This window comes from Lycorma delicatula, chromosome 3, assembly GCF_047948215.1.
Source record: "Lycorma delicatula isolate Av1 chromosome 3, ASM4794821v1, whole genome shotgun sequence".
Classification (NCBI taxonomy): Eukaryota; Metazoa; Arthropoda; class Insecta; order Hemiptera; family Fulgoridae; genus Lycorma; species Lycorma delicatula.
In genome coordinates, this window is record NC_134457.1 from 139,097,697 (window position 1) to 139,115,798 (window position 18,102).

An 18,102-nucleotide genomic window follows, 5' to 3' on the forward strand; every position below is an offset into this window, starting at 1 on the left:
CAAGTTCAAGATAAACCATTTGACTGACTGCTTTGATGATTCACAACTTAGTAAAGCTTTGAATGCATTAGGTTTTGGGCTTAAGGTTCATCAGAATAAAGATGCATCATCTTTATTTACAGACCCAAATTTCTTTTCAAAATTTTCAAAAGATACAAATTATAAAATATTAAGTCCTTCCTATAACTAGAAAGGACTTTAATATTCTGTCCTCTTTAGATACAGAAATGTCTAATAAAGAAATTCTTGATATGAGTTATCATCCAATAAATGATAATAACTTTATGGTAGAACCATTAGCTACAGATGTAGAGAAAGGTTTCAGTGAGTGCCCACTAGACCTTGATTTTAATCAAGATTTGTCACAGAATAACCCTCTTGATGATTTAGAGCCTCTAGACAAAGAAGAAAGAGCTGAATTTGAACATGCAACAGAGACTGCACAAGACCTTTTTAAAGTCAGATATCAGGCCTTAATTTTGATATATCCTCAGACAAAGATGTTAAAAGAGGTTATCCCTCCAAAAACTTAATTTGGAATAAATGCTTTGTTTTGTAGTGAGAAAATAAGAGCCATTGAGATCAAAGATACAGATCAAATCTTAAGCCGTTATACGTAAAATGTTAAATGTAAGAACAATCTTATAGGACTTATTCGACTATTATAAGATGTAAACTTAACTAGATATTTTAATGACATCTTGAATCAAAATGATGTTATCTTTGTCTTAATAGATAAATTAAGCAGGCAACAAGAGGTAAGAAATAAAAAAAATTGTAGAAACATCTAATGCTATCTCAAATTCCAGTGTTATTAATCATTTACTATTTAACCAGAAACCTACAACTGAATAACAATTAATACGTTCTAGTACAATAAATATAGGCCTCCCTGTGGAAATAATGAAATATTGACTGTTTTTGTTTTGACATGTTCAATTTTATTCATTAATTAAGATTATGAAGAGGCTGATCTACAGATATGTGAAAAGGCTAAAAATAAGGTTTCTAGCATTTTAAAAAACTACTGATTTTACCAAAAAATTTAATCAGGCTTTATTTAACTTTATGAAATGCCCTGCATTTTGGTTTGTTTTAGTAATGCAGTACAATAAAAAAAAAAAAACAAATTATGGGATTTTTTACCCCATTTGAAATTGTACTTCTTATGAGGTGATTTAATGTTAGGTAGTTTTAAATATATGTGTTTCTTACAGGTTAATGAAATTATAGTAAACAATTAAACAACCTCAATTGAAATTATAAAAGTTATTTAAAATAAACCATGTTCACTCAGTTCATTCACACATTAAGATTGCATACATTCCATGTAGAGCTAAATTTACTTGTACTTAAATCACACAAGTACTATTAGAGGTAAACCTAAAGAAATTTTTTTTAATTTCAAAATTATTTTTTGAGATATGAAATAAATGGTAATTTATTTTACCTCATGGTTTAGACCATTATCAATTACTATAATACTTTTACTTAATAACTGAAATCCAGTGTCATTTCAATTGCAAGATAAAAAAACATTTAACTAAAAACTATGCTTTTGATACACAGACCATTAATAATTCAATTCTACAAATTTTAAACACTTTAACATAAGAAGAAAAATATCATTTTTTTATAATAATATGAAATAGTTAATTATAAATCAATTATATTGACTTAATCTTTCTTAATTAAAAAAAAAAAAAAAAAAAAAAATAGTACTTTTTCTTAGATACTCTTTTTTAATTATGCATAATGATTAACCAGTTAACCATTATCTAACTATTATGCACCTCCTTGAAAAGCTAGCATAAGAAATACACTTTCAAATGGTGGGGGAATCAAAGAATGAAAAATTAAAATGATCATTAATCAGTTATTTTACACTATTCATAAATTTCTAAAAACTAAATTTCACAGAATTTCATACAGCTTAATAAAATCTAATTACTTTTTCTTTTCTTTTTTTTGTAATATCAATAGTTATTTAGATAAACATGTCAAATAAAAAAAAAAGTTAATGTTACTAATTATAACCCTATTTTTGGTTTACTTCATAAAAACTAGATTTTCCCTTAAATTTTTTCCTTGTATAATAAAAATACAATTAATTTCATTAAACGATAAAAAAAGAATCCTCCAAATGGAATTCATAATATAACAATATGATGAAGAAATACACAATAACTGCAGAAAAAATGTTTTTAAATGTTTAAACCTGTTAATTAGAACCTGTTAAAGCTAATAATTAGAATTTATAGCCAAAGAATATCATTCAATGCAATGTTATCAAACAATCTGAAGATAAAGCATTAGAAAAAGGTAGATTCCTGAAATCATGAAACAAAGCTCAGTCATGATATACAGGCATTAAGGCAACCTAATGCCACATTAAAGTAGTACAAAGTGTGAATCAAAATATTTTTACTTGTACTTAAAATAAACTAAATGCTTTTTTGAATTAAAGTTAAATGCAGAATTAAATCATTCAATCAACTTGTTTTCCAAGTTCTATTTCTCTTCTCGACGTTTGGCAAATGAGATGAATACTTGTTCTAATGTTGTTTCGCTAATAACAAAGTCTTCGACTAAAGAATGCCTTGACTTAATTATATTCATTGTTTGAAATAATACTGACCATGGTTTACTTGGATCAGAAATATGATAATGCAACAATCCCTGCAAAAAAAAGAAAATTTATTACTGAATTTAGTAACATTAAACTAAATATTTTATAACATTGCCCGTATTGACATCAAATAATAGTGGGGTAGGAATAGCACATCCATTTTTAAATCCTACTATCTGTTATTCATCTACAGTACCTGTACAGACAGCTATTCATTATTAAGGTTATACTGCCCCATAACATTAACATTACTGAATTAATACTTTAATATACTTTAATATAAACAAAAATTACTATTTTTATTTTATATAAATTCTTAACATGTTTTTATTAATAATAATTGATTTTTTTGATTTTTTTATTACTCATGTATAGTTTATGATTAAGTTTTGTAACCATAGTTGATTTGTGGGCAATAGTTCATTTTGCTTGCATCTGGGTATATGTTAAGTGATGGTGAAAAGATTACTAGGAGTATAATGAATGAGAAGGAGAATGAACCATTATGCAGTATAAGACAATGTTTGGGCTTCAATCCCATGTTCAATCTTTAATCCCATGCACAATCTTCAATCACTTGTATGTATGCATTTTGCCTCACTCAGTCTGCAATAGTATAGTTCCCTCACCCACGTCTGAAACACTCAACCAATGTGAAAGTCCATTAAAAAAAAATAGCCACACATGGCTCATCACACTGTTGAAACCATCAACAAGTAAAATTTTGAGGTACTGGAACATTCTCCCTATAGTCCAGATCTTACTCGCTCTGACTTTCATCTTTTGGGCCACTCAGGAATGATTTTTAAAATAATCCTGTTTGTTTCCACAGACTTTGAGCATTCAGTAAGAGATGCAAAAGTGGCTTCATGACCAACTGTAAACCTTCTTCTTGGAAGGAATATTCAATCTTGTGGACCGCTGAACCCATTGCATTGACAAGGGAGGTAACTATGTTGAAGAATTATATATATGTTGAACCCCCGACCATGTGTAAATAAATTGTTGAATGAAAATTGTAGATAATTTTTTAATCACCCTCATAACATTTATCAATAGAAATATATAATTTTGAAAAATGATTAATTATGAATTAGTCATTAGAATTAATTAATTATAGTTATAAATAATTAATTGGTTACAATCATAATTGATTGATTATAATTATAATTAATTAATCATTAATTACAATTATAATTAATGGTTAGAATTATTTTAAATAATATTGTAATGATCATAAAAAAATTGTTAGTGGTCATACAAAAGCAATTCTTCATAATTTCATCAACAGATAATATCCTTACTGTCCAATGATGAAATCGACAGAAGCTACTGGATGACAAGGTTATACCTACGACAATATCTAATAAGGTGACTGAAAGAATTTAAATAAATAATGTTGTCATTCTTTTTCTGTTTCTTTTTAATAAATCAATATCAAATAATAAATTTGTTTTTTTTTAATCTCAAAATTTGTTAATATATTGCTAAAAAGTAATTTGATATAATAAATAGAAATTGAAATATCCTTTTATAAAATCCATTGTCTCTGAAATAATCATTGCAATGACCTGAAATCTGATGAGAATAAAAAGAGGAAAGTTCAGATTTTAATATATGTTTAGATGTATTACCGATTTGTTTTATTATACGATGAACTTGGAAATTGCATGCACGAAAAAATGTTATAAAAGGTTAGTTTTCTATTAATTTTATGGTTCTTACGTTTTTTTAACTTTCTGATTAACCAAGTTCTTAACAAAAACCATAAACAAAATATAATTGTCATAAACTAATATATATATATGCATATTATGTATTATTATTGCCTATATATAAATCAATTCTACAGAGTGTACACAACATTCTTCTCTTCTGTGACTTTCATAACCAATTCTACATTTGAAAATAATGGAAAAAGTTTAAATAAACATATGTCCTAAAATGCTTTGCTTGAGAGTTACAGCTAGTGGAAGATTTTGCTTGGATTCCTGCTACCCCAGTGAAATGGAGTTACAATGTAATTTTTTGGAAATCAAATAAGGTGCAGAATTAGTAATTTCTTATTGTTTTTGACCTGAAAAATTGGAATAAAATTGGTTCGAAAACTATATCTGCAGTATTTTTTTGAGAAATCTGGGGTAAAAACCAAAAGATTCGGGTAAAAAACACTTTTTATGTTCGATGTACAACAACTTTGTTAAATAAGAAATAAACATATAAAATTACAAATAAAACTTGTAGAGAATTTTATTCTGAACAAAATGTTGGATAAGTTGAATAAAATAAAAAATAAATAAAAATATAAATTTTATTTAGAAACAGTACACTAGACCAAAGCACATTATATATACCAATTTATAATAAATTTTCATATTTTATAAAATATATTATAAATTTATAATATATGTTAATAAATATACAGAATGATTTATATATATTTTTTTTTTTTGTCTTCAGTCATTTGACTGGTTTGATGCAGCTCTCCAAGATTCCCTATCTAGTGCTAGTCGTTTCATTTCAGTATATCCTCTACATCCTACATCCCCAACAATTTGTTTTACATACTCCAAACGTGGCCTGCCTACACAATTTTTCCCTTCTACCTGTCCTTCCAATATTAAAGCGACTATTCCAGGATGCCTTAGTATGTGGCCTATAAGTCTGTCTCTTCTTTTAACTATATTTTTCCAAATGCTTCTTTCTTCATCTATTTGCCGCAATACCTCTTCATTTGTCACTTTATCCACCCATCTGATTTTTAACATTCTCCTATAGCACCACATTTCAAAAGCTTCTAATCTTTTCTTCTCAGATACTCCGATTGTCCAAGTTTCACTTCCATATAAAGCGACACTCCAAACATACACTTTCAAAAATCTTTTCCTGAGATTTAAATTAATTTTTGATGTAAACAAATTATATTTCTTACTTGAAGGCATCTTATATCAGTAAGGTGATATAAAATGCCGAATAGCTTGTGCTATTCGGCATTTTATATCACTCCTGCTTCGTCCATCTTTAGTAATTTTACTTCCCAAATAACAAAATTCTTCTACCTCCATAATCTTTTCTCCTCCTATTTTCACATTTAGTGGTCCATCTTTGTTATTTCTACTACATTTCATTACTTTTGTTTTGTTCTTGTTTATTTTCATGCGATAGTTCTTGCGTAGGACTTCATCTATGCCGTTCATTGTTTCTTCTAAATCCTTTTTACTCTCGGCTAGAATTACTATATCATCAGCAAATCGTAGCATCTTTATCTTTTCACCTTGTACTGTTACTCTGAATCTAAATTGTTCTTTAACATCATTAACTGCTAGTTCCATGTAAAGATTAAAAAGTAACGGAGATAGGGAACATCCTTGTCGGACTCCCTTTCTTATTAGGGCTTCTTTCTTATGTTCTTCAATTGTTATTGTTGCTGTTTGGTTCCTGTAAATGTTAGCAATTGTTCTTCTATCTCTGTATTGGAACCCTAATTTTTTTAAAATGCTGAACATTTTATTCCAATCTACGTTATCGAAAGCCTTTTCTAGGTCTATAAACGCCAAGTATGTTGGTTTGTTTTTCTTTAATCTTCCTTCTACTATTAATCTGAGGCCTAAAATTGCTTCCCTTGTCCCTATACTTTTCCTGAAACCAAATTGGTCTTCTCCTAACACTTCTTCCACTCTCCTCTCAATTCTTCTGTATAAAATTCTAGTTAAGATTTTTGATGCATGACTGGTTAAGCTAATTGTTCTATATTCTTCACATTTATCTGCCCCTGCTTTCTTTGGTATCATAACTATAACACTTTTTTTGAAGTCTGACGGAAATTCCCCTTTTTCATAAATATTACACACCAGTTTGTATAATCTATCAATCGCTTCCTCACCTGCACTGCGCAGTAATTCTACAGGTATTCCGTCTATTCCAGGAGCCTTTCTGCCATTTAAATCTTTTAATGCTCTCTTAAATTCAGATCTCAGTATTGTTTCTCCCATTTCATCCTCCTCAACTTCCTCTTCTTCCTCTATAACACCATTTTCTAATTCATTTCCTCCGTATAACTCTTCAATATATTCCACCCATCTATCGACTTTACCTTTCGTATTATATATTGGTGTACCATCTTTGTTTAACACATTATTAGATTTTAATTTATGTACCCCAAAATTTTCCTTAACTTTCCTGTATGCTCCGTCTATTTTACCAATGTTCATTTCTCTTTCCACTTCTGAACACTTTTCTTTAATCCACTCTTCTTTCGCCAGTTTGCACTTCCTATTTATAGCATTTCTTAATTGCCGATAGTTCCTTTTACTTTCTTCATCATTAGCATTCTTATATTTTCTACGTTCATCCATCAGCTGCAATATATCGTCTGAAACCCAAGGTTTCCTACCAGTTCTCTTTATTCCGCCTAAGTTTGCTTCTGCTGATTTAAGAATTTCCTTTTTAACATTCTCCCATTCTTCTTCTACATTTTCTACCTTATCTTTTTTACTCAGACCTCTTGCGATGTCCTCCTCAAAAATCTTCTTTACCTCCTCTTCCTCAAGCTTCTCTAAATTCCACCGATTCATCTGACAACTTTTCTTCAGGTTTTGCAGTCAACGAGTTGATTTCTAAATCTTTGCTTAACCATGATATAATCTATCTGATACCTTGCAGTATCGCCTGGCTTTTTCCAAGTGTATATTCTTCTATTATGATTTTTAAATTGGGTGTTGGCAATTACTAAATTATACTTCGTGCAAAACTCTATAAGTCGGTCCCCTCTTTCATTCCTTCTGCCCAGCCCGTATTCACCCACTATATTTCCTTCCTTGCCTTTTCCAATGCTTGCATTCCAATCTCCAACTATTATTAAATTTTCATCTCCTTTTACGTGTTTAATTGCTTCATCAATCTCTTCGTATACACACTCTACCTCATCATCATCATGGGCGCTTGTACGCATATAAACGTTAACAATCGTTGTCGGTTTAGGTTTTGATTTTATCCTTATTACAATGATTCTATCGCTATGCGTTTTGAAATACTCCACTCTCCTCCCTATCTTCTTGTTCATCACGAAACCTACTCCTGCCTGCCCATTGTTTGACGCTGAGTTAATTACTCTAAAATCACCTGACCAAAAGTCGCCTTCCTCTTCCCACCGAACCTCACTAATTCCTACTATATCCACATTCACCCTATCCATTTCCCTTTTTAAATTTTCTAGCCTACCAACCTTTTTTAAGCTTCTAACATTCCACGCTCCGACTCGTAGAATGTTATTTTTTAATTTTCTGGTGACCCCTTCCTTAGTAGTCCCCACCCGGAGATCCGAACGGGGGACTATTTTACCTCCGGAATATTTTACCAAGGAAGGCGCCTCCATTATTGCTATGTGAAAATGCAGAGAGCCACATTTTCTTGGAAAAAAAGCAGCTGTAGTTTTCCATTGCTTTCAGCTGTGCAGTACTCAGAGGACTGAATGATGTTGATACGGCCGTTTAAGTCGTTGTGACTCACGCCCCTAACAACTACTGAAAGAGCTGCTGCCCTCTTTCAGGAATCATTCCTTAGTCTGGCTCTCAACAGTTACCTCTCCTATATGGTTGCACCTTCGGTCCAGCTACTCTGTATCCCTGAGCACTCAAGCCCCCTCACCAACGGCAAGGTCTCATGATTCATAGAGGAGGGATTTATATATATACCAATTTATAATAAATGTTCAAAAATGAGCGCACCATTTTTCAACACATTTCTTGGCATGCTTCTGTCCCGCTTTTGTTACTCTTTTTATTTCTTCAGGCCTGTTCTTAAGTTGCTCAGTCATGTCCATGATGCGGACAATTAATCCCTCACAAGAATGTATTTTTGTTTTGTATACAGTATTTTTCATCCATCCCCAGATGTGCCAGGAATGTGGATCTCCATGACTGATCCATTTCTCAGGGAAATGATGATTTAAGTAAGTGGAAATGGCACAAGAAAAATGGGGAGGCATGCCATTGTGCTGGAAGTATAATTTGCACTAGAGGAACATCTTCAAGCAGCTACAGCAATTCTTGAAAAAGTTCAAGTAGACCTCAGTATTTAAGTGGCCAAATAATACAAATGGTCCAAACACCTGATTGTGAAGAATGCCGTACCATACATTGACGCTAAATCGGTGTTAACATTGCCTTCCACTATTTCATGAGGATTTACTTCTGCCCATACAAGCCTATTATGTAAATTGTTGATGCCATGTCAAAAGAAATTTGCCTTGTCAGTAAACAAAACTTACTTGTAGAGTTGTCGATTTTTATTCCACCAGTTGCAAAACTCCATGCAAAGCAAACTGTCTCCTGGGTGTAGATGTTGAACAGGCTATTTATGGTAAGGATAAAACTTGTTTTGTTTAAGTGTACAAACCAACAAATGCAAAACTTCGAACTGCTTAGAAAAACATCGTTTACTGACTCCTGAACTGCATCTATAATAATTTCATCAATAACAGCATAGTGCAGGACAGATCGTTCATAGCTGATGCAAAAACTAGGTAGTGAACCTGTTTCCCAAAGATTGCAGTAAATCATGCTAACTGTTTTGGGATCTGGAATCCTGTGATTCAGAAAATGCATTTCATATTCTACTGCAGCAGCTATAGCATTACAATCACACACACACCTAATATGAATACCATATCATCACCGTATTCCTCTGTTGTAAATAAGTACGGCATTACTTCAATAGCAAACCAATCACGTTCAAACTAAAATTCACAGAAAACCTCCACTTACAATATACTTAATGTACCTTACAGAATGATTTAAACACTAATACAGTATTGTGCGTTGTTAATCTGCTGTTGTTAATTTATTGTCTATTTTGAAATAATAATTTTTCAATTAATTTATTGTATTTCTGTCATTTATAAAAAAAATTATTATCTACATAATTCTTATACATTTATTTCTGTTTTATAATTGTGTAATTTCCAGTTTTTTTTTTTTATTTTTTAAAAATAATTTTTATTTTTAATTAAAGTAAATTTTATTTTTACAAATTTTTCACATCACAAAAAAATAATTTGCTTACATTAAATAAGTACTTTCTAACAAATGTAGTAATGTAGTGTTTCTAAATAAAATTCAAATTTTTTTAACCTTTCTTTGTTTCATTAAACTTATCTTACACCATTTTGTTCAGAATTAAATTCTTTACCAATCCTTAAAATTATATTCACTTATCTTAAAAAAAAAATCTTGTTCAGATTTTAAAAAAGTTGATTAATGCTCCATGTGTTGGGAAGTATGCTCCTTCATAATTATGATCTCATCAAAACTGTGGGACACTAGTAACAAAAACATTTTTCACTACTATTTCGTGACCATGTATTTTGTAAGTAAAGGCAAAAACAAGAAAATAAAATTACTTCTAAAAACATAAACATAATAAAATACTGAATTTAACACATAATTACTATTAATCTAATAATTAAAATTAATCGTAAATATGCAATCTCATCATCTTAACCAAATTAACCAAATTCTACAAAGAAAGAAATTTCAAATAGTTGAGTACATAGTAATATTTACAATAGTTTACATAATTTGAAAATTTATGTATTAATTTAATTTCCATAAAAAACAAGATTTCATAACAAGATTACACAGCCGTAAGCATACAATTGTTAACATTCCTAGAGATTAACCTTGAGGGTCCAAAACCCCACTTACAAGAATATTTGTTTCACATTTACAATAAATTCTACTCAGTGTTTCCTTAATTTCAAAAGATTTCTACATTACAACATGAAATTCACCTTTCAAGACTACAAGTGATTTAACTTGTACGCAAGATAGTATTCACCATACAAGAGACATTCCAAAAAATAATTGTAAATTAAAAAACTGAGTTTGTTCATTCAAAAATATCTTGTTTAAAATTTTATTTGTTTTCATTCAGATAAGCTTCGGAATGTGATAAAAAGATTATAAACATTTTAATTAAATTTACCTTATGTTCATCTTTCATTGTACAATCAGGAGCAAAAGTAGATTGAATATCATCTTTTAATCGGTCAAGAACATTATCATTATGTTCAGCACTATAAAGTTTTATCATTATTGTAAAACCTTGACCATATTTTTGTTTTAGATGTTGAATATTACCAATACATTTCATCTGTCCTTGTACCATTATAGTTAACCTATTACATAATGCTTCACACTCATCCATACTGAAACACACATAAACAAAATTTCTATTATTTACACCTATTATTCATAAAAATACAAACTGAATTAACAGCAAAGATGCATCAAAATTTTAATTCTAGAAAATAATACTATATGTACTTATTAAGTTGGCCATTAATATAGACATTACTTTGAATTCTATTTACACCTATTCAGTACAATTCAATAATAATATTTTTAATATTAAATCAACTAAATTAAAATATGTTACTTAAGAAAATTTTAAAATTTTTAATTCGCACAGATAAAAAACTGAATTTTACAACAATGACTTAATTGAATGTTTTTGCGTGCATTATAATTGTTATTGATGTTATTTTTACATTCACAACTAAAATATTTAAAGAGACTATTCTGCATTTCGTGACAGAAATTCTTTCTTTATCTTCATGTACCACATTTATTATAATCATAATTGAAAGTTAGATTTATAAGTCTGAAAATCATGAAATACTATAACAAAAAACCATTGTAAATGTTATCAGATTGGTGATCTTGCAAAAATAAATTTGCTATTCTACAAAATGAGCATTATATCGAATATCCATCCATCTACACACATGATTAATGCCATTTATTTGACATCTTACTATTAGTGTTAAATAACAATAAACACAAGATGGTAGAAACCAAATAGTGATTACTACTTTTGGAGCTTATACTTCATCAAATTACATGTTTATATTAAGCATTACTACTGATATTAATTACCCATTGTTTATAACTCATAACGAAATGAAAGTGTAATTTATTACAATATCCTTTAAGTTCTCACTTTTATCTTGAAAAAAAAGGTTATGGATAAAGGGTATATATATGAGAAATGATCTTATTAAAGGAATTGAATAACATCATTGAAAAGATGAAATAAACTGCTTTTTGGGCTTTTACTGGAATAGATAAATAATGTTCTTTTAAGCAGAAAATTTTTAAAACTAATAAAGCTCAAAAATAATTCAAAATATACATACTCCATACACTCTAGTATACCAACTGATTTATTAAAATATTATCTAAAATAAAATTACTTACCTGTGAGATGTAAGAACAATCGACTGGCCGCCTTTCTGGCAACATGTAAGTACATTCCATAATTTTCGTCGAGCTACAGGATCAACGCCACTGGTTGGCTCATCCAAAAATACAATGACAGGATCTCCAATAAGAGCTATGGCCACACTTAATTTCCTTTTGTTACCACCACTATATGTACCGCATAATCTGCTTCTGTATTCTTCTAGACCTAAATAAAATTAAAATCTATATGATATTAATAATCAAAACTATCTTAAAAGATTTGATGCAAAACTATGCCCTGATGTTAAATTCTAATTGCTACAATAATAACCATCCTTTCTCAATGGCCCAGTTAACTTTTTGGAAAATTTTACATGCACTAAATAGATTTTTAGTACTTTTTATTCTAACTTTTCCTATGTACTAATCCTAATAAAATTTGAACAAAAGTACCATACAAAAAACTATTTCTCATAATAAAAAGGTATAGTCCCAGATTAAAATTTAAAAAAAATATATATTTTTGACAATGACAGTTGCCAATTTTATGAATATAAATATTCTCTTTTACTAATACTTTTGGTTTGAATATTTTGAAATCATTAAAAAAAAACAAACTGATTTTTTATCATAATTTAATTTATTTATGTATGTATATATAGTAAGTATATTTATGGAAAAAAAAATATATATGTATGGTGCCGGTGGCCGAACATGTGGCGTCAGTCAGTAGGTCTCTGTCAGTGATACATCTTATTCTTTATTACTACCGTATTTCTACTTATGATAGTATTTATTATTATGATAGTCAAATCTTGTTTACGTTTTTATTTGCTATTATGATCCAACTACACATTAAATAAAGACTTTTATTTTTAGTGTAACTATTAAACAGAAACAAACTACAGTATACTGCTATGCAAAACAAATCAAAAATACATAAAATTATAGATACATTCAATTACTTTTATTATTTATTCATTATGTTCAAGATTCTACAAATTTTTTATACAAATACTAATTGCAAACAAATTACATAGAAAAATAAAAAATTGTTTTAACCATTCTAATGAAAGTAATGATCAAAAAATAACTCACAAGAAAGAATTTATAGAATAATCTAAGCAAACGAATTGCGTTATAATGAAAACATACTTTTTGTATGTTTATTTTTAATTTTATAAAACATTCATATGATACGGTTTAAAACATTAAAAACACAATTCAGGGAAATCTTTACAGGTATTGCAATAAAATATACAAAAGTATATACATATCTTTACGTTTATTATTTTTTGCACAAAAGCAGCATCTTTTGTGGAAAGTGACTTTTTTCACTTCCTTCATATCTGCCCCTGTAGTGTGCATTCCTTGAACAGCTGCGACTGCCAGTTTTTGTTCCCATGAAGCATTCTACGGCAACTGCCAATCGGAAATCATGATGTGGTATTTTTAAGTTTCCTGTTTTGCAGTAAAGTTTGAATGCATTGAGCATCATCATATAAACACTAGTTTTTTTTAATACCAGCGGTTATTTTTCTGGCACATGGATAGTAAGATGGCAATTGATCTTGGTGATCAATAAAAATATACTTGTTATAATTAATGATAGGCACTGGTTTAATTTTTGTCTGACATCTTTTATTTTTTTTTTCTGCAAGTTTATTATGAAATTCTGTTGATATAAACATTACATCTCTTTTATCATGCCACTTCCAAATTCCTATTCCAAGCAATTATTGGCATACTGATTCACCGATTTTCAGTTTGCTTTAGAAACATCAGAAGGTGTTTTCTTTCCTATTATTGAGGAGAGTACCAGTGGTATATGTGTCCTGCTCCAACAATTTCTTTGATAGATGGAATGAATTATAAAAATTATCCATGTGCAAAAGTGCCCTACCTTTAATTTTCTATCCATTAAATGAAACACAATTGCTGCATGACCATTTCCCACCATATCGTCCATAACACCAGTGTACACGTTTACATTTAAAATTGAACCATCAGGTTCGGTTAGAAGATACAATTTTATTCTATATTTATACTTTTTATTTTTTATATTTTGTTTTATTATTAATCGACCTTGCCATAATAACATTGACTTGTCAATCCATAATTCTTTACCAGGATAATACAAAGTGTCATTTTATTAGTTAAAAAATTAAGCAATGGTCTTACTTTATATGAGTAGTCAGTAGGTCAATGGTCAAAATCCTCTGGTTGATTTTGACAAAAATGGAGGCATCTTAAAATCGTCATAAATCTATTTCATCCCATAAAATCATGGACACATGGAATTTTATGTAAACAATGAGTAACTCAGTAATCATTCAATCTATTTAGTTTAATGTTACTCATGTGAAGGACTAGCCCTAGAAATATTTGTAACTCATCACTGTTCAGCTGTTTCAATGATAGCATACGTGACTTGGGAGACACAGTTTGGCTTTCAAATTGTCTGCATACCAATTTGTTTCAAGCAACAGAAGATATTTTTAAAATTTGGCAGTACTGATGCTCACAAAATATTAGAAGGTAAATCTGTAGGTGTTTGGTTATTAGCAACAGGAGTCTATTCGTCAACTAAGTCTTCAAAACCATTGTCGTCGTCATTTTGTTTTGTAATAAGTGTCATGTTTTCTTCTTCATCTTTTCCAGTTTCACACTCATAGTCACTATCAACCCCTCACTCATAGTCTGAGTCACTACCACCATCAAAATCTTCATCACTACTATCGTTTTCTAAAGATTTTTTTTAATTCAAACTCTGACATTTATTTTTTTACATTTAGTCATTGCATCTTTGGTTGTGAAGGTCCCAGTATTTCATCATCTGCCATAATAAGTAATTTTAAAACAAAAACAGAGACCAAGCACAAATTTATATTGTTTATGTATCAAATAACATGCCATTAGAATATAAAGAATGTGAATGAAGGTCCGACTGCTGCAACAAAGTGAATGACTGCAATTAATGCACACATGGCGTATGGGGGCTGGGGAATGAACAATAAGAAGCCGCCACTTATGTGTCACTGGCGCTGAAGGTGTTAACATTTTATGTCGACTAAAATAATCTGAGCTTCATCATCTATTGTCAAATTTCTTTTTACAGTATTTTCATCCATCAAAAGCAGTAGAGGTATTTTGTAATAGTTTAAACAAAACTTTATTAATAAATTTTCTTATCAAAATCTACTCAGTTACTGTTGACAAATGAATTGAGGCTTTAAAATTTACCTGTTATTTAATACAGATTTTTTTGGGAGAAAAGGTGAAAGTGAAAAAATAATTTAAAGCAATGTAGTTTATATTAATATATTACATTTAACTAAGTGCTGCTACTTTGTGGAAAGATACTAATCATTTATTACATAATATTAATTTATGTAAATACAATTACTTCATTAGCAAATGAAAAGCACTAAATTTATAGTAAAACAAAAATATGGCTGTCAAAAAATTTATAAATAGTACATTAAAAAATAAAAGAATGATTTTAATCTAAAATAAGAAAAACAAAAGTAAAAAAAAAAAGTAAAAATAATAATAAAAATAGGTTTTTTAAGTTTTTAATGATGAGGAAGAATAAAATGCATCTTGTAACAAAATATAAGGTATGTCCATAAGATGCCCTAACTTTTTAAATTTTGTAATAGGTAATGCTACCAATGCAATATTTAGTAGGTGGGACCTAGCAGCAACATGGTTAACACCCGAGTGAAAGCCATAATGTAATATTTTGTTTAGTCATTGCACTGTACCTGTTTGTGTCAACAAGTGTTTTATGTTCCATGAGATTATTGTTGCATTTAAAATATTGTATTCAATATGACAGCATTCACTTAGAAAAATATATGGATGTAAAATAGTCCTCTAGTGGATCCCCTGAAGGAACTATAAGAGATCATTCATTAAAATAAATATGAATCATGCTATTCTTTGAGTCAGAGTGCAGAAAGTTAAAGGTTTAAGTAACAAAGATAATTAGAAAATTTTAAATGAGAAATGGTTAAAGTTAGATAGAGAAAAAGATTCAAGAGCAGAGGGTGTAACATTTTTATCATTCAGATGGTAGTAATTTACGTAAAAATAGTTTTGAACTATACTCAAAAATTATAGAGGAGAAGACAAACAAAGACAGAGAAAAAGATATGAAGCTGTAATAAATACATCAGTAACTTATACCACTAAAGGAAAAAAGAGGAACTAATATAAAATAAAAAAAAAAAAGGCTACAGGAATAATAATAAAAACAGAACAGAGTTTGTTAAAAAAGTGACAAAATTATTAGTAAGGGTAGATTCAAAATCCCACAGGAATACAAATTTTTATAACAAACATCTGCTCCTTCGGAAGAAACAAAAGTATTTATGAAAAAGATTTATTAAATATGTTAAAAATGACAAATTAATAATATTGGTAAATATTGGTAAAACATAATATTGGTAAATATTATTAATAATATTGGTAAAACATAATGCTATAAGCCGAAGGACAAGTAGATAAAATAGTCAGGAAAATATATACTAGTCAAAGAAATATAGTTAGGTCAAAGAAATGAAAGAGAAGTAGGCTCTGAAAAATTTTGTACAATTACAGTCTAGAGATTATGAATACAATTTTTAAGAAGAAAATATACAGGGTAAAAAAATAAAAGTAAAGAAAATATTAGAATATTTGAAACAGATAACTGAAGATGTATAATGTATCGGTATATTGTAAAGGCTAAGAAACTGGGGTAGAGTAGAAAGTGGATCAAAGCAATCATACGGCTAAAATCGAAGAAAAAACAAGGTTGTTGTTTTCAATTAAAAAATAATTTTTCCCTCTACAATAATAATTTACTTAGAGATATAAGATAATTCTGACTCACCCTTGAAAAAGCTTTTTTATCCAATAAATGACTTTCATGTCACACTTATATTAATACTGTAAAATATTAAGATTAACTGAAGTAAGGAATTGAGGAACTGTCTACTGTGCATAAAATAATACATGCCTATTTAGCATTTAAACTGTAGAATTGTCTCTCTAATGAAAAAACAAGCTACTGATGTAGTTCTAGAACTAGTATTTAATATTTATATGTCTTAACAAAGTTCTAAAACCTTTTTGGCACTGAAGATATTAGAATTATTTTATAACTAATTTGTGTGTCTAGATTATAGTAATCTTGATTCCTGTTGTAACTTTACATAAATACTTAGTTTATGTCCATTTTTTCAAGTGACAGTAAGTAGTAAAAATATAATTTGCCTGGTTTTTTACATCAGGTCAATACAAATAATTAAGGAGCAAATAATGGCCGCAAGATAGAACTAAGGATATCATGCAGCAATAAAATAATAGTTACTGATTTGTTGATCTTCTACAGGAAAGTTCTATAAATTAAACCAATACAAATCTGTTTTTCATTAAATTTAATTCGATTCAACATACCTAAAAATTTTATCCAGTAATCAGTTTGATAATGTGATTGCTGTGGAGAAAGTCCTTTAAGTTGACCAAATATATTAAGCATTTCTTCGCCGGTCATTAATTCATTAATAGCATCAAACTGCGGGCAATACCCAATTTGTGCCAAATACTGTAACAAATTATTTAACAATTACACCTGTTCACTTTTCTATCATCTTAATAAAATTTTAATTAAGTCCAGTATTCATCGACGAATAAGTAATGTGTACGGTGAAACTTCAATGAGTGACAGCAAAGTGCGACAATGGTGCAGGAACTTTAAAGCATAACGTACAGATATTCATGATGCAGGCGGTCAGGGAAGGAAGCGAGTGTCAACCGATGATCTCGTTGAGCAAGTGGATGAGGCAATTCGAGAAAATTGTCGGTTCACAATTTCTGTATTGAGTTATTCGTTTCCTGAAATTTCAAGGTCAGCTCTCTACATCATTGTGAGTGAGAGACTTCAGTACCGCAAACTGTGTGCGAGATGGGTTCCCAAGATGTTGTGATCATCACAAAACAATGAAAATGGACGCCTCCCTAACGTTTCTTCAGCGCTACCACAATGAAGGAGTAGATTTTTTGAACAAAATTGTCGCAGGGGACGAGACATGGGTCCATTTCGAAACTGAAGAAACAAAAGAACAATCTAAACAATGGATGCATTCTCATTCTCCCAGTAAACCGAAGAAGTTCAAGTGAACCTTCTTCAACAGAAAGTGTATGGCTACTGTGTTCTGGGACTGGAATGGATTTTTTTTTGTT

The 18,102-nt window shown here is 29.5% G+C and overlaps 1 protein-coding gene across 1 annotated transcript in view; it reads right to left on the reverse strand.

The window, feature by feature from the left end:
* Window positions 1-2,511: 2,511 nt before the first annotated feature.
* Window positions 2,512-18,102, reverse strand: part of LOC142320987 (phospholipid-transporting ATPase ABCA3-like) — a 109,489-nt gene continuing 93,898 nt past the window's right edge. Inside the window, exons 21-24 of the mRNA XM_075358987.1 lie at window positions 17,317-17,464; window positions 11,887-12,097; window positions 10,613-10,835; window positions 2,512-2,679 (exon numbers count right to left, since the gene is read on the reverse strand). Of these exons, the coding sequence (XP_075215102.1) occupies window positions 2,512-2,679; window positions 10,613-10,835; window positions 11,887-12,097; window positions 17,317-17,464 (750 nt within the window). The remainder of the gene's footprint in view (window positions 2,680-10,612; window positions 10,836-11,886; window positions 12,098-17,316; window positions 17,465-18,102) is intronic.